The following is an 18028-nucleotide window of genomic DNA, read 5'->3' on the forward strand; positions in this document are numbered from 1 at the left end:
TCCTGCCTCAGACTCCTGAGCAGCTGGGATTAGAGTGTGGCACGGTGCCTGCCCTGACAGCACCATCTTTATGTCCTGCCTCTCCCCTTACACATGTGTGGGTTCCATGAAGCGGGGAGAATACATGTTTACCTTCTCAACCTCAGGGTCGAGCACAGTGCCTTACCAGGGCAGGCAAGCCATAAGTACTTGAAAGAATACTGCATTAATAATAATTTTGTAGGGCTGGGTAGTGGCTCAGTGGTAGAGCACTTGTCTAGCACATGTGAGGCACAGGGTTTGATCCTCAGCACCATATAAAAAAATAAAAATAAATGAAACAAAGTTAGTAATAATAATTTTGTAAACAAGATGAACAACTATTATTTTACGTAAGAGTAATTCCTACAGACTCTAAATTCTTTCCATCATATAATCTTGGATGTTGAGATGTAAACAGTGGTGTACTTTTCAAAAATACTGACAATATTCAGAGGATTCACTGTATACCCGGTAATTTCATACATATTTAATCAAAGGACTCGAAGGATAACTTAGGTAATCTAGGATTTCTCTCAGGGACTACCTGCAGGCAGGAGACATCAACAACCCCTGGACGGATATTTCAGGGAAAAATCTTATTTGCTGGGGTTCCCTACATTTGCACTAAGCAGTTTTCTGATTTTATTTTCATTTCTCAATAGGTTTCCTACCAAGGGAAGAAAAGTCCTCTCTCACCAGCACAAACAGTACTTACTTAGTAGTCCTATTTTCTGTTTTAACTTTTAAATTAGTTTTCAAGCACAAATCAGTATCAAAGCTAGGTAGCAAGGAGCCCATTCCTTCCATTTAAGGTTCCAAACCTGCTCTGCAAAGGCCGAACAATAGAGTACAAAGTGGTAAGGGAAACCTTGAGACCTTTCTCATCATGAGGGAACATATCATCTCCATTGTGATATTAAAATGTGACAAAATATGTTTTACTGGTAGATCTACTGTTCTTCTTCTTATTTTTTTGTCTTTTTATTTTTTATTTTCAGAGAGGATCTTGCTAAGTTACCTAGGGCCTCGCTAAGTTGCTGAGACTGACGTTGAACTTAGGATCCTCCTAACTCAGTCTCCTGAGCAGCTGGGATTCAGGAGTGCACACCGTGCCTGGCTATTCTCAGTTTTATGCTTACATACACAGAGTTGTATAATGAAGTACAAAACTCCATCTCTTGATCTCAGCATGACAAGCAGAGGTAAATATGCTTTCCAACCTTAAAAAGCAAACAACAATACCCAAAATCTCCAGCTATCAAAAAAAAACTTATATCCAGATCAAAAAACCTACAGGTCAATTTAAAAATTGACCCTGACCAAAAATTCAAGGGACTAGGGGTATCCTAGCCACATAGGCAGTCAGGTTGTTCCAGATCCATTCACATGATTTCACTGCATGGACAAGGAACAGCAGTCTTTCATGTTGGCAGAAAAAGAAATAGTAAAGAATCTAATTTTTAAAAAATAAAGATTTAGTAAAACAGATACTACTAAGTAGAATTTAACAACAGAAGGCTAACAAAATGTTGTATGTGCTATGGAGATCTTTAAAACACAGAAAGAGCAAATAGAGATAAAAAGCCTTATCCATAGTTCCTCTACTCATGCCTAACCCATATTAATTTTTTATTTCTTCTGATCTTCTTTTCCCTATTTCAGTTTGTGTTTGTGTGTTTTAAACCTAATTACAAGGACAGATAGATAACTTTGTGTGCTGCAATCTAACATGTCAAACATTTTAGGTAACAGGTAATTTCTGCAAAAGTTTCTATTGGCCAATATAATAATACATCAAGGAAATATTCCAGAGTTTACTCAGCAACAGACATTTAAGACACTTTAAGGCCAACATTATTTACTTCAGGTGTCAACTGATTCAAGGGGCAGTCAGCAGGCTAAAGATATTATTTGATAAAAAAGATGTTTAGATAGTATTATAGCTAATTAACTTACGTCTGAACTTTATGCCGACCGATGATGAAGGAAACCTTCCGGCTCCAGGGGTTCACAAAGCTAGACCAGCTGGAATCCAGTACGACGTAATCTCCATTTTGAGCACAGAATCTAATGGGTGAGTGTTCAAAGGGAGGGTGGCCTGCATACTTCAAGACTACATGAAATGAGAAGACAAGAGTGACTTTACAGACACTGATTAACAAGTGCCCTTTTAAAAAAAAATAAAAATTTTTTTTAGATGTTGATAGTCCTTTATTTTAATAATTTATTTATATGTGGTGCTGAGAATCGAACCCAGTGCCTCATGCATGCTAGGCAAGTGCTCTATCACTAAGCCAGAACCTCAGTCCTTACAAGTGCCCTTTTTAAGTTGTTCGTCTGTCAATTTTTTCGAGGGTTAAAATAGAGAACCCCTGGGTTAGGGTCTCACCGTGCTGCCTACCTAGTTAAAAGCTCCTTGCCCACGAGAAAGGAAGTGAAACGCCGGGCAGGGCAGCGGTGAGAGCTCCCCTGCAGACCAGTGGTCCTACCTTTGTGGTGCACGGCAACCATCAGGGGACGGTCTTCTGGGTGCAGGCAAGCTAACACGGAGGTTCCGATCAGGTCCTGAGGTAGGTAGCCCAGCAAAGGCACTGCTCTGGATGCGGACACAACACAGACGGCGCATTACGCTCATCAAGAACTTAAACTTCACGCACTTTTAAAAACGCTTCTTAGCTGGGGGTGCAGTGCAGCAGGAGAGTGCTTGCCTCACATTCTGATCTCAACCCTACTTCTGAAAAGCAGAACCCAACGAAACAAAGCCAACAACAACAAAAACCACCGAAACCCTCCCCCAAGACACTTCTTTATTTAGTTCTAAATAGGAAAAAAACTGATGAAAGATGTTCCTGAAAGCACTTATAAAAGCAGCAAACAACCACAGTGGCTGCACTGAGAGGAAATGGTCTCGTGATCCAGTAAATGTTGGTGTTGATGGAGAAGCTGCATCATAGACACCCACAGAATGAGCCATAGACAGACCTGGCACGACCAGGCATCTGTGTTTCCAGCAAGTTCTTCAGAAGGAATCTGATGTCCATTATGTTGCCATTAAAAAAAAAAAAAAACCCACATCATATCATAGATGCTGATAATTTTAAATGAATAAAGCAGGTTACAAATTTATACAGCAGTGTTAATGGTTTGGAGCTTGTTCCTGAAAAGCCCAAGTGTTGAAGGCTTGGCCCCCAGCCCAGGGAACTACTGGGAGATAGGGAACCCTTCAGTGTGGGGAGCCTAGTGGAAGGAAGTTGGGTCACTGGGGTGTGCCCCCAAAGGAGACACTAGGACCCTGGCCCCCTGTCACCTCTTGTCTGCTTCCTGGTCACAGCTTTGCTCCATCACCTGTTTCTGCAGGGATGTTCTGCCTGGTCATGGACCCAAAGGCAATGAAGCCAACCAGCCATGGACTGAAACTTCAGAAACTGAGCCCAAATAAACCTTTCCTCCTTACAAGTTGATTATCTTGAGTATTTTGTCATAGTAAAAGAAAGTTGATTAACATAAGCATGGTTAGGGATACTTAGATACCAAAGATGATATGAAGTAGACACAGAAACACTTTTAGGATACTTAATACATTCACAGGGAAACTATAATAAGAGTAAGAATGCCCTAGAAAAAACTGACTTCATGAATATTTTCTGTGTATAGAAATCCACATATATTTTCTAATGTAATAAATTTAAGCTAGTTTCAGAATTAGCCTTAGACTGTCTAACTTTACACAGATTGTATTATACAAAGTATTTCATTAATTACTGTTTGGTTTTAGGGTAACAATAATTAAACACATTTTCAAACATTCAGATTTTTTTAAAAAAAATCAAAATTAATACCTATCATTAACTATGCCCAGGTTTTTGACATTTTTACTTTACACTATGTGTGAAACAGTGCATGGATTCCCAATTTTCAAATTTATTTAATAAGTAAAATTTCAAAATAAATGGGAAAAATGGCAGATATAACTAAATATAATATTGGTGTTTAATAGTTCCAAATAAAGATACTAAAAATCAGTGGTAAGTAATTAATATCTACCATTACTATTCTTTGAATAACAAAAATTATCTCCACATCCCCCTCTAAAAAAAGGGAGAGACTTAAATTCAAAATAAAGAAAAATTCTTTAAATAAATTTAACTTTAAGAGGTCTGGGGTTGTGGCTCAGTGGCAGAATGCTTGCCTAGCACAAGTAAGACCCTGAGTTTGATCCTCAGTACTGAATATAAATAAAAACATAAAGGCATTGTGTCCACCTAAAAAAGTATATATATATACTTAAAATAAATAAATAAATTTAGCTTTAATAAAAGAGCTTTTCCCCCCACTTCATAACTGATTTGAAGAGCACTTGTCCACTGAAAATACGTGGGAACAGACAGGCTAGAGACCAGTTTGAGTAAAATCAAACATCACAGGTGTTCCTGGAAAACTGGCTCCCAGGTTCACTGCACGTTTGTACACTGGTCACCTAGAGCACAGCGTCATGAAATCTAACGTGGTCTTTTGTAAATCCCTTTTAGATATTTATAAGGTGTTTATGTTAAAAATCAGACAACATGAATAAATTTCCACCTAACTTACAACAATCTAGCAGGCAAAGGGATGAACTGCAGGTTCACAGTGTAAGAGCACACAGGCCTGATGTAAACTTCTTCTCATCTCTAATACCTTTTCCGAACGAATTTCTTAAATTCTCACCTTTCATCTACTTCAAGAAACACACACTCTGGGGTGTGTGTTGTGGTAAAAATTCTTTTATCCACTGGGATTCGAGGAGCTATAAGAAAACAGAAAGACCCACTTAAAGGCAATAGCTAATTAACCATTCACCTAACTCCTGCTTGACGTATTAAAAAGGAAGTAACATCACTATTTAGAATGGCAGAAATCTCCCTTAGGGGCCAGGCCTTCTGGCAGCCAAAGCTATAGGCAAATGATAAGAATTTTCATTAACTACATCTTGATCAAGTCAAAATTTGATGCTCACTCAGGTTAATTTTAAAGAAAAAGTCTGGGCCCACTGAATAGCTTGTTTTCTCATCACAAATAATCTAGTGGTTAAAGCAGAAGTAAATGAAAAGTTTAGCACTAGTCAGTGGTTGTAGACAAAGCGACCAAAGGATCTGAAATTCACTTAGTATACATGGACGTTCTCTGCTGATAAAATGGGTGCTGTTGGTTTTGCTCCCTGTTGTGATTTGAAAAACACAGGGATGTACACTAGGGAACAACCTGAGCATCTACAGCATCATACCTGCTCAGGTGCGATTCTTTTATAAGAACCTTATGTGGAGGCAGAGGTCAGAGCCACTTAGGACACCAAGACATGCGCCACTCCATCATCTTCCTGCTAGCTGGGCCCCTCTTGTGCTTACTGCAGTGTGGGGTATCTCAATCATGAACATGTAAAGTGGGGTTTGTTTGTTTTTTTTTTTTTTTTCATTAGAATCCTGTCTTACTTTCACTGTGTGAACAAGTCTTCCCACAGCCCTGCAGATTTTATGTGAGTTTGTGTGGGCTGGCATGTCAGTTACAACTGAGCACCTGCCACACCTGAGCTGCCTGGGCTGGCACATGAGTTTGGAAATGGGGCTCTGCTCGCTGGAGAAGTTTCAAAATACTTTTTAAAATGTAAACTCATTCCTGGCCTCTTTGTGCAACAGTTTCAGTGTCATATTCCAGAGAGACAGAATCAAAAAGCCACAGAATGGGTCACCAGCAGAGAAGTGACTGGAGGGCTGACCGCGCATCCGTCCCACATCCCAGGCTGAGACCATGAGGCCATGCTACCTGTGAAGACAGCTGCTCCAGAAGTCAAGGTCAGCGACGGAGACATTGGTAAATGGCAGCTAGAATGCTCAGAGTTTAGGAGCCCCACTGGAAACGAGCCATCTTGTTTTGCCCTAGGGCTGCAGTGAACAGGCTTTGCCATGTTCCTATCCGACTGCCAGCATTTCTGCATCTCATCTAAATGCAGGTCCTCTTGACTTACCTTCGTAACCAGAGTGAATCTTCTCAACCAGCGTTAGACAGCAAGGTTCTGATTCTGGTTGGGCACAGCTATGTACATGAACCAAATAGGGGATGATCCGGAACGGGGAGTACTGCTTCTCGTGCTCTCTGCCTCCACCTCCACTGAAGAGAGGGAAGGTGATCAGTGCTGGCCCTGATGTATTCCGGAGCCTCTGGGAAACAGGCCAGGAAGGCCCCATGGGGAATTCCCAAACAGACATTATCAAATCTAAGATGTCTAAACAGCTTGTTTTCCACAGCAGGGCAAGGTTGGTTTAAAATTCCAATATCCAGGCAAAGCTACTCACCCACTGTTCATTGAATAAAAGGTTTTATGGAGAACTGCTTATGTTCCCACGAGTAGAAGCAGAACAGACGTCACACGACTTTCTCCTGACCTCCATGCCCCAAATGCCCAGCCTGACTCTTCCCTTTTGCTGTAAGGAGTCTTGTCTTATAGGTCTAACCCAAGTCCCACCAAGTAAAGAGCTGGGTCTCTGTGATCACACCCCAAAGCCAACTCTCAGCTGTCCCTTTCCACTCCCTCTTTCCAAGAACCAATTTAGTCTCACAGCTTCAGTGGGACAGTTGAGCACTCTGTCCTTCAAATTGCCTGTCTGGGAAGAAAAAGGAAGGGCTGAAATCCAGTTCCCCTCCCCAGCCTCAGCCCTGGCCCTGAGCAGGTGGCTCCTCCTAATTCCCACAGAAGATCTGAGGCGAGGCGTAGTGTCAGGTCAGTGACTAGAAGGTCTTCACTCCAGCTGCCCAGGGACACTTTTACTTGGCTGTGCCACCATCCCTCAAGAGTTCGTATGCCCAAGGTCCGATTCCCACGCTTCACTTGAACTAAGTGCACCTCTTCTCTACACCACTTTGGCTCCTGACCACTACTCCCAAGCTGCTCTCAGTGCTGTTAGAGACGTGCCCACCACACACTCCCCGCTGGCTCCCCTCTACTCCCTCCACTCCTAGGACCCTGCTTCCTCCCCTCCCGCCCTGCAGCTGGAGGCTCCACAGGGATTCCGATTTCTACAATGGGCTCTGCCAGGCTCCTCAGTCCAAGGGTTCTTATGCCACTAACATGCTATGACTTATGGACCTACCTCTGGGCTGGACACTTCCCTTGAACTAGATAGACTCAAGGTCTCAGTTCAGATCTCAAACTTAACTTGCCCTCCCGCCTCTCTCTAAGAAGCTGCTTCTCCTACAACTCCCTCCACCTCAGTAACTCCTGCTGAAAACCCTGCTGTCATCTTTGCCCCCTTTTCACCTCACACCTCAAATGGAGTCCTCCAGTAAAGCCTGGTGGTAACCCCACAGTGCAGTCTCTGCCACACACTGCCACAATGGCCTGGGCCTAGCCTCGCACCCTCCTTACCCAGGCGGGCCTTCATGCTCTCCCTGCCTCCAACCTTCACAGTATCTCCACAGCAGCCAACACAACCCTTTGTCATGTAAATTATGCTTCCTTTCAAAAATCCAAAATGGCCTGGCTCTGCACTGAAATTCCTGGAAGCAGTGACAAGCCTATGGCAACCATTCCTACTATCCAGAGTTGGTCTCCAGATTTCATGCCACTTTCCACAGGAACCAGGGAATCCTTGAGAAATGCCTGAGTGCAAGTCTGGGACATGCCTTGCCTGAAACAAAGGAGGTCACTGAAGCCACATGGGCACTCCCTCAGGGCACAGGAATCACGCTAAAGGGCTTCCTACTATTTAAGCATAGGGCACTTTGAGCATCACAAAGATGAAAGGGAACTAACATTCTGAAATACTCCCAGAGGAAATCTTATGACAGCTGAGATGTGCTTCAGAGTAACTCGGGGAAGAAAAGCAGAGGAACTGGTGACGTTAGACCAATCACGAATTACAAGTTATTAAAGTTGGGTGACTACATATTGATTTGTTAAAGTATATTCTCTACTCTTGTGTTAGGACAGAAAACTCTCAAAGCAAAAGGTTTTGAAGCAAGTAACGAACCTGAACAAAACACTCCGTTCAGAAGGCATCGCTCCCTGCAGCCTGGTCCTTCCTCGGCCTTGGCTGGGGAGCTTCCCTGCTGCCCCTCCTGCAGAGTCGGTGCTAGGCTGCACCCTCTGCCTGCAGCAGCGTCCTCAGACACTTCCCAACCCACTGTTCCTGTGTGGCTCACTACCTCACCTCCTCTGGTCTCTGGCTGCAAGCAGGCTTCTTAAGAAGAGAGTTCCTTGATTACTCCTGCCACCGTCTGGGTGTGGTTTGTCACCGCCAAAGCACTAAATGCCAGAGCAAGGTACTGAGAGGCAGCGGGGCTTCAAGGGGTTTAAGATACAGGACCACCCCCAGGAAGGGTCAGTGCCGTTCCTGCGGGAGTGGGCAGTTTCAGTGAGGGCGGGATGATCTGGTTCCCCTGGCCCCTCCTCTTTGTACATGCCAGCGTGCCTTCACCATGAGGCCCTTACCAGAGGTCCAGCAGCCGCTGGTGTCATGCTCCCGGACTTCAGAACTTGGACCCAAATAAATTTACCAGCCTCAGGTACTCTAAATAGCAACAGAAATCAGACCAACGCAGCCTGGAACACAAGGGCAATCTCTCCACTGCCCAGAACTCCCTTCTGCTGAGTTAGTGTCTGTGCAGAACTTAGTGCCAGTGGACACACACATTTACATGTTTCTGGTCCCCATTACGGAACAGAAGTACACAGGGAAAGTGTTTCCATCCCAGCACTGTAACTATGTCTGGCTCAAAAGTAGGACCTAAACACAGTCATTAAGTTGGCAAACCTGCAGGGGCACTTCCTGCAGGGCATGCTGATCTAGGAACCTTGTACACGGTGGGCAGCATCACGGGCCTCCCTGCGTGCCCTTCCTTGGCTCACTCCTCCTTGCATCCAGGTCCTGCCTGCTCAGGCCCCCAACTCCACGGGCAATCCCAAACTCCATGCGCGATCTCATTAACCAATGATAAGGGTTTCTCTCTATAACTATTGAAAGCAGTTAGCAGCTTTAATCATGATGCCATCTTAAAAAATATGTTCTCTTTTTATTGTGAAAGTAATGTTACCATATTGTAGCAAACTTGGATGATGAAAAGGATTACTGATAAACCCTATAAGAAATAAACTACAGTTAAAATTCTAGTCTATTTTCTTCTAGTTCACTATCTCTGGATCTTTTAAACTCTTCTTACAAACATAAATACCTTGCTTTCTTTAAAGCTACTTAATTTAAGCTGGGTGCAGTGGTGCACCAGAGATTTGGGAGGCTGAGACAAGAGAATCACAAGTTTGAGATCAGTCTCTGCAACTTAGTGAGATCCTGTCTCGAAATAAATAATAAAAAGTGTTGCGGATATATTTCAATGGTACAGTGTCCCTGGGTTCAATTCCTAGCCCCAGGGGGTAAAGAAAGAAAGAAAAAAACCTCAAAAATTTAAAAATTGAAGTATGGCTAAAATTTTTAAATGTGACTGAAAAATAAAAAGCAGACAATAAAGCACACCAAATAATGGTCATTTAAAAACGTTCTTCCTATCCACTGATTCCTACGTGCCATGAGGGTGGAGAATGAGCTTTCTGACTTCCTATTGCATTATCATCTTGTTTTCTCATGAGCATGTCTCTCTTTACTCCAAATGCAAGTTCCTCATGGCAAGAAGCAAATCTTTTTTTTTTTTTTTTTTTAATCTACAACAGAATCTGGCAGAATATAAAAGAACCAGAATAAGTGCTAAATATGAATCAGAGTATCAGGAGCACTCTGGCCTCCACAGCCCCTCCACTTACCGGATCCTGCAGAAAAAGGACTTCACTGGAGCATATTCATGCTGTGATGCTAGAAACAGAGACAAAGGGTCACTTTCTAGCTCCTCGGGCCGTGCTTCCTCAGATGAGCAATCTCCCACTACTGCCGTGCCAACAACTGAGGGTTTTTTTAAAAGACAGAGCAGCTTTTGATTGAGAGAGGACTCTTCTCCTTGGCTCAGGGCCTTGTATTATCCCCAGCAACCCTCAGGCAGACAGAGGGGGCATCTGACTTACTTCTTCCCTCATGCCTGCCCATGTTCACTACTTCAAATGCTACCACAGTGGTCCTTTGACATCATTATTTTGGTGGAAATAGTTTATCCCACTGTAAGCATCTGGCCAGTTCTCAATAAGTGGAAATTTAGACTAATTTCAGTATTTAGCTCTATGATACATACATCTCTTTGACTTTTTCCCCTTTACTTTAAATTCTTTCCTTGGGTAAGTCTCTGAAAGATGTGTTCTAGGTTAAATGATATGTTCATTTTATAATTCCTAGGTATTCTTTTTAAAATATATATATTCTTTAGTACACAATACCCTTATTTTAAGTATTTATTTTTATGTGGCGCTGAGGATCAAACGCAGTGCCTCACACAAGCCAGGCAAGTGATCCACCACTGAGCTACAATCCCAACCCCATCTATGTATTCTTAAATTAATCTATAGAAGACTGTACTGATTTACAGTGTCACTGCCTTCTCTCAGTAATGCTTTCTCATGACCCTCATGTCATCAGTTTGCATCAATTTTAGTGACTACTGACTTATAAGGTGACAATTTAGAAATAAATTTGCTTATCTTAGAGTCCAATGAGGGGGTTGAACCTTTATGCAAAAATTTGCTATTTGTATTTCCTCTGGTAGAACTCTGAAAATAGTTTTGGGCATCTGTGCACTAGAGCAAACAATGGAAAACTGTGAGAAGTTAAAAAACAAAACAAACAAAACAAAACAAAAACTGATGGTAGCATAAATGGTGGAGACCCAAAGAACCAAAATACCGAATCAGGCTGGATCTCTGCTCTTGCGAGGAGAGGACTGTAGGAGAAATGGGGATCGGCTTCTGCTGTCATGTGAACTTGCTCACCAGTCACACACTGCACCAGGCCCCTAACCCAACTGGGTTCACCTCAAGTCCTGGAACCCTGGGAGCCAGAATATGCCATCCCAATGGGCAGAGCCCACGAAGCACTGGATACCCAGGATGCAAGCGTGGATTCTCCTTGTTTCTGGAAGTATGTTCTCAGTAAGTATCGCCAGATCCTTTTGAGATGTGCACATGACCAGCATTACACGGAAACGTGTGCTGATGCAGGACAGAAGGCTGTCCACAGCTGACAACATTGCTTCCTGTGCCCTCTAATGTTCTCTGAGCTCAAAGGAAGGGACAGAAGGGGGCAACGTGAGCCCAGCCAGTTTCAGGGCTCACCAACTGCTCTCAGTATGATCTTGAATCTTTGAGATTCACAGGCAGTTGTTAGGAGTGAACAATATGGGTATCAGATCCTGATGGCATAAGTCAAGTATGAGGTACAAAAGACAAAAACTGCAGGAGACACTAAGTTTTTACATGGAAGGAGCACATCTCAGTTATTGACAAAGATGAACAGGCTGAAAAGACAGGACAGGGACCACAGCAGTGCTGAAAGGAAAATATGAAGGAGCTGGAGAACACTCTGATTTGTCTGTCCTGTTCTTAGCTGTACTGCAGCATTCAGAACTGTCCCTGGCCCACAGTGACCACTGAATAGATGTTTATGAAATTGACTAAGGAAAACAAAGAAACAAACATGGATAATTAAAGGTTGAACATATGCATTTAGAAATGAGAAGAGAAAGGCAATCGATGCTTTTGAAAGATGGAGAAAGGAGAGATGATGGAGCTAGGAGGAGGCAAAGATGCCAGGCTTGTTGTCTAGAGCTTATGAAGATATATTCAAAAAAGATGGCGGAAAGGTCACAATTGGAAAAAGAAATATGCAAGGCGCTTATTCACTGGGCCAAGAACTAGATTAAAAAAATTAATAAAAGATACGTATTAACCTGGAAAGATGAAAAAGTTCTGGAAGTCTGTTTTACAACAGTGTGAACATACTTCACATTACTGATCTATGCACTTAAAAATGATGTAAGAAGGCAAATTTTATGCTATACTTTCTTTTTGGTACTGGGTATTAAACCTTTAACCCAAGGGTGCTTAACCACTGAGCCACATCCCCAGCCTTTTTAAAAACAATATTTTATTTAAAGACAAGGTATTGCTAAGTTACTTAGGGCCTAAGTTGCTGAGACTGGCTTTAAACCCACGATCCTCCTGCATCCGCCTCCTGAGCAGCTGAGATTACGGGTGTGGGCCATCACACCTGGTTGCTCTACATTTTTTAATCACAATTTTAAAAAAAAATTTTTAATAATTAAGGGGTTTGGAATCAAAGAGTAGGCTTATATACATTAAGCTTTTCAAGACACTTCACGAAGAATATGAAATAAATTATAAAGACTGATTTAAAAATAGACAACAAATTAAAGATCACACAGGACTGAATGTCACAAAGAAAAGTGACTACACATCCCTGGTTCAGACAGACAAGCATTTCAGAAAAGAAAGTAATGAGATTCATAAGCTTTTAGGAGCAAGGAAGAAAAACTGGAAAAGGGAGCTAACTATCAGTTTTATCTCTAAAGTAAAAACTATTATATGAAGAAATCATGAAGTCAACATAGAAGGAAAAACGCTTAATTTTATTAAAGGAAAAAGGTTTTCTAGCAACTAAATTGCTGCACAATATGCTGGTAATCAAATTATATTTATAATATAAAATCTAAGAAACTAACTTTACTATAAGAAAATAAAACTATTGGGTCTTTTTTATTAGAAACATTTTAAATGCTGTTTCATCATATTCTGACTTTTTAAGGAAAGAAATAAGAAAAACTATATAGTTTAAAATACATAAATGTATAGTTGTAAATAATTTCTGTAATAGGTCTGTAACAATGAAACTGATCTTGGGGCAAGATACACATCCCAACATTGGGCCCATTACCTCTTTGGATCCAGTTGCTCCAGAAAGGAAGCTGAGCTTGAGCTGTGTGTGCATAGAACACCCTCACGTCTTGAGGGGCAAGCAGGTCAACAAAGTGAGAGGACTTCAGGAAATCTTCCTTACAATTCAGGATCAAAGCAGCCTGCTCAGAAATGTGCACTAACCTTCCAGAAAGAAACGAAAACACGGCCACAAAGGTATCCTATGAGAAAGCATTTAAGACAAGCACAAACGTTATACTTGAGAAATACTCCCTGAAAGGAAAATATCTTCTAGATTTCTACCATAATCAATAGCCTAAAACATACACAAATCCTGAAAAGGCAAGAAAACATCCAAAATAGTTTTTTCAGTATTCCTCTTAGAAATTATCACAAAATCTGCACTTTTACCTGCTGAAGGTTTGAATTCTTTTATTATTTTTTTATTTGTTCTAATTAGTTGTACATGACAGTAGACTGCATTTATACATTTTGGTAAATCACACATAAATGGAGTGTAATCTCTCATTTTTCTGATCATACATATTGCAGGATCACATGGGTCATGCAGTCATACATGTACATCAGGTAATAATGTCTGTTTCACTCTACTGTCCTTCCTACCCCAGGCCCCTTCCCCTCCCTTCACTCCCCTCCACCTAATGAAGGTTTGATTTCTATGACAAATATATACTAGCTCCTTCTGCACAGACTAAACACACATGTGGCACAAAAGCTTCGGATTCCTTCCTTGCAAACCGTGCCCTACACCTGGGGTCTGCCTTCTCCTCAGCAGGTTCTGTGCTTTGAGAAGGAGCCCAAGACCTGCCTCCTTCAGGTGTCCCTGGCAGGCTCCTCCCTCAGTGCCACAGCTCTGCTTGTCCATTGGACACAAACACAGTTTGTTTATGACCCGCTGTGGTTCCAGACTGCCAGCACTGTCACACGTTTTCCTCTTCAGCTTTATTTGAAAGATCTTTGAGGGCAAATATTTTCTTAAACTTTTTTTTAAAGTTTCACATCTGCTACAATACTATGCACACACCAGTTAGTAAAATAAGCTCTATAATAAAACTATACTGTATAGTTTATTTTGCAATGTCATGAAATTGTTGTTACAATTATGTTGAGGTCTAAATATAAAATTAAGTAACCACCCTATCAAGGAAATATGAGGCCTACTACCCTGTTGACAAGATTTTTAAAAAATTCTCTTCCAAAATTTCACAAAAAATGAAAGCATCTCAACTCATCTATTCTATAAAACCCAGCTGTAATGACCTGAAGTAGCAGGTATCAGAATTAAGAATGATATAAACAGAAATTAATAATCTGGAGATTAGAATAAAATACAAGAAATTACCCTTGCAGTATTATTACTTTTTCCTATTTTTTAAAAGTTTTCTCTGTACAACTTTTTTTATTGGTTATTTTTAGTCATATATAACAATAGGATTCATTTTGACGTAATTATAAGAGTCTGGAATATAATTTGTTCTAATTCATTCCCTAGTACTTCCCCTTTCCCTCCTCTCTTCCCTCCGTTTCCTTCCCTTTACTCCACTGATCTTTCTGTTACTTGTAGTTTTTTGTTTTAAGTTAGAGTCTCGTGGACGTACACGATGGCGAGGTTCACTGCAGTACGTTCACATACGTACCTCAGAAGGTCAGGTCAGAGTCATTCCACTGTCTTTCCCTATCTTATTCATCCTCCCTTCCCTTCATTCCCCTTCGTACACTCCACTGATCTTTCTTCTATTCTCCTTTTTTAAACACCCCTCCCTCTTATTTTGGATTAGCTTCCATTTTTCCTCAATTTGAGAAAACTCAAGGATGCCAAGGGGATAAAAGCAGCTGGTGACCACATGAAACTACTGCCCAGCACACAACCAGCTGCTTGGGGTTCTGGATATTCTCTGGCTAGGGCAGGAGAAGTCACACCATGCTTCTAGAGCAGCTTCTCTTTGTTTATCTCAAATTGTGGCTCCTGAAACTTTCACTTAATATTTTTAAAAATCTGCAACTAGAGAAGCTCTTTAGGAAAAGTCACCCAGGTCGAGATGAGAACATTCACAGATTCTTACTGTGTTCTTGGAAGTGTGTTCGGAAGCAACGGTGGCCAGTTCCTTCAGACTGTACACAGTCACTTCCCCCTGAGGTGCTCCCAGATTGCGAATCTGGAAAAATTCACTGTTTGCTAAGAAACACAGGGAAATAAACAGGTAGTCCAGTGACAATGGTATCTTCAGGAAATCACATTTAGCACTACCAGGATGGCTTACTTTCTTAGAATGAGTACACCTTAAGAGCATCTCCCTCAAACCAAATCATGTTCTGCTTACACCTAAAATACTGACAAATATGCAAACTTAAAATTGTGAATTCTATGATTCTGCATGTTCTAGGTCATAAGAAGCAAAATACACTTAATGTACTGAAACAAGTTAGTGAAACCAAAAGCTTCAGACATACACAATTTTTATGGTGGAAACATTACTTCAGCATTCAGAAACTATATATTATAGATGAAGCAGAGTTTTGTGCTAAAGAGAATATGACTTTATGAAATTCTCTGAAAAGTCAGAAAGAAAAAGGAAAAAGTGTTTACAATTATTCGTTTTTTATTTGGTAAATTCTTAACATATCACGACTACATTTTCAAAGCATGTGTAGGATGGAGAAGGTAAATTGTATTTAGTCAAACATGTTTTCTCCTGTAACCTTCACAGAAGACAATGTGCCTTTAAAAAGTTAGTTTTCGAAATGTGCTTATCCTGAATTCTCTCTTGCAACAGATCAGCAAAATAGTGCATAATTATTAAACTGTTAGACAAATAAGTTCTCCTGGTCTCTCAAATTTGAAAAATTAAGACACTGATGAAATCAGTCTTAGATGTGTTCAAGAGATCTTACAGGAAAAGCTAAGACTCCCATTCCTGGCCAAGGTGCACCTGTGCCTGCCACTTCCTCTGCAGCTATTTACCTTGCACACTGTGTACACAGTGGAGGGCATAGTTGAGGGCGTCTAGGGTACTTGGTTTATTGTGTCTCTGCACTGGGAAGTATTTTTTCATTTCTTGGACAACCATTAGAAGTTCTTCTGAAACTCTGTTTCGATCTTGTTCCCTGGAAGATAAAAAATGAGAAATAACAATGTCCCACATTCAGGGTCAGCAAATTACTTTCCAGGATCTCTGTGCACATTGACTCTTTGAATTCACGGTTTATGTTTTGCGGGGGGCACTGGGGATTGAACCCACTGAGGAACATACCCAGTCCTTTTTGAGACAGGGTCTCACTAAGTTTCCAAGGCTGGCCTCACACTTGCGATCCTGCCTCCCCAGATGCTGGGATTACAGGCGAGCGACACCGGGCAGTGCTGGCTTATTCCTTTTCTTACAGGTAGGGAACCCGAGGCTCTCCACCCTCTTATTTCATTCCCACTTGGCCCCCGAACTCAAATTCTCCGACCACTATGCACCTTCTTCTCTACTCCGGTAATTGTGTGCAGCATCCCTGATCATCTCGTCCTAAATTGTCTGAATCTGCCTGTGCACTTGCCCCGGGGTTAATAACCAAAGAACAAAAAGACCCGAATCCTGCTTTCCCTGTTCCTGCTTCGGGAGGGACGGCAAACAGCCCGGTGCGCACGGGCGGGACGTCACCTGTGGCCGCTCTCCGCGCGCGTCCCCTGCCGCTGGCCCCCGAGGCCCCACAGCCGCTCCGGGCCGGCGCCCCGCGCCCCTCGGCGCCCCTCGGGCTCCGGGCCCCTGGGCTGGCGACCACCGCCGAGCTGCGCTCCCAGGTCTTCGCGGGGGTCCATGGCGCACGGACAGCCCTCGGCCGGCCGCCGGCTGCTCACGCTGCAATGGGCGGCAGGAAGGGACCTCCCATCGCGGTCCTGCCACCGCGCGGGAGAACGGCCAGTCGCCACAGTCCGCCACCTGCGGCCGCGCTCATCTCAGGGGCACTTTTCTCCTCGGCATTTCCCAGGAGCTCGGGCTTCTCCACGCGCCGCGGAGCCTGAGGTGACAAGCGGCACGCGCAGCTCGAGCCCCTGCGGCCCTCGGCAGGGTTCTCACCCCGACCGACTGGCCACCGCCCGAGTTGGAAGTCGGCGCGCACCCGGAAAGGCCGCCGGCCGCTGGGCAGCGCCACGGCGCAACGTTCCGGGGCGGCCGGCTGAACGCTCGCCGCCGCCGCGGCCCCTCCAATCCTGCCCGCCAGCCCTGCCCGCCAGCCGCTCGCGGAGTCTCGAGGCCCGCCGCGTGCCGGGCGCCAGTCGCGCCTCGCCCCCCGCGCGCCACGGACCGGGCCCCGCCCCCTGGGCGCGCGATTGGCCCTCGCGGCCGGGTGCGCGGGCCCCCATTGGCCCGGGGGCGGGGCCCGAGCTGGGGCGCCCGGGTTACATAACGCAGGGAAGTGGGCGGGGCGAGGGCCCTGGAGCACGTTACATAACACGTCGGTCGGGCGCGGCGCCTGGCCAATCCTGCGCGCCGGCGCGTGGGCAGCGGGTGGGGTGGCCCCGAGGACTCTCGGGCCGGGCCCGGAGTTGAGAGCGCGGCTCCTGGAGGTGGGGCCGGCGCAGCGGCACGGCGTTGGTAGGTTACTGGAGCGGCCAGTCGTGAGGGCGCGGGACTAGGTAGGGGGCGGGGCGGCGCAGCCTCCTCCCTAGCGGCGGGCGGGGCGAGGGCCGAGGGGTGCCCCCCGGTTGGCAGGTGGCTGTGGCTGCAGGAGGGGAATGAGGGAGGCCTTGCGACGACGCAGTGCTTTGGGGTCTACTTGAGTTCCCGTTGTTTTCGTGTTTCCTAACTTTGCTCCTTCTCGCTAACTCGAGCAGAGTCACCCAGGTAAAACCCAACTCGATCTTCGGAAAGGGAAGTTAGACCGTGGAACTTGGCCTTCCTAACGTCAAGATTCATCTGGCAACTGAAGGAAGACACGTATTTGGAAAAGATGGTTCAGAAAAGGGAGGCGTAGAGCCCCTGGAAAAAACAGTCTGGGCCTGGGGTGTGGCTCAGTTGTGGAGCGCTTGCTTGGCGTGCGTGAAGCCCAGGGTTCAATGCTCAGCACCGCTGAAACAAAGAACAGTCAGAAAGTTCATCCCGACAGGAAAGGTGCAGGTCAAAGCCCCGCCCCTCTGCTGCTCTGCTGCCTGATACATCAAAA

General features: G+C 44.0%; 1 protein-coding gene across 5 annotated transcripts in view; it reads right to left on the reverse strand.

The window, feature by feature from the left end:
- The window catches only part of Per3 (period circadian regulator 3), a 56590-nt gene extending 39526 nt beyond the window's left edge, over positions 1 to 17064 (reverse strand). The window contains exons 1-10 of one of the 5 annotated variants that reach the window (XM_047541304.1): positions 16525 to 17064; positions 15843 to 15985; positions 14944 to 15056; positions 12879 to 13080; positions 9809 to 9857; positions 6023 to 6165; positions 4729 to 4807; positions 3004 to 3051; positions 2511 to 2617; positions 1978 to 2134 (exon numbers count right to left, since the gene is read on the reverse strand). In XM_047541304.1, coding sequence (XP_047397260.1) covers positions 1978 to 2134; positions 2511 to 2617; positions 3004 to 3051; positions 4729 to 4807; positions 6023 to 6165; positions 9809 to 9857; positions 12879 to 13080; positions 14944 to 15056; positions 15843 to 15985; positions 16525 to 16682 — 1199 coding nt within the window. In that variant the 5' untranslated portion in view covers positions 16683 to 17064. The remainder of the gene's footprint in view (positions 1 to 1977; positions 2135 to 2510; positions 2618 to 3003; positions 3052 to 4728; positions 4808 to 6022; positions 6166 to 9808; positions 9858 to 12878; positions 13081 to 14943; positions 15057 to 15842; positions 15986 to 16524) is intronic. The other 4 variants (XM_047541297.1, XM_047541322.1, XM_047541331.1 and 1 more) reach the window with 4 other exon arrangements.
- Positions 17065 to 18028: the final 964 nt, after the last annotated feature.

Source organism: Sciurus carolinensis, chromosome 1 (genome assembly GCF_902686445.1).
Source record: "Sciurus carolinensis chromosome 1, mSciCar1.2, whole genome shotgun sequence".
NCBI lineage: Eukaryota > Metazoa > Chordata > Mammalia > Rodentia > Sciuridae > Sciurus > Sciurus carolinensis.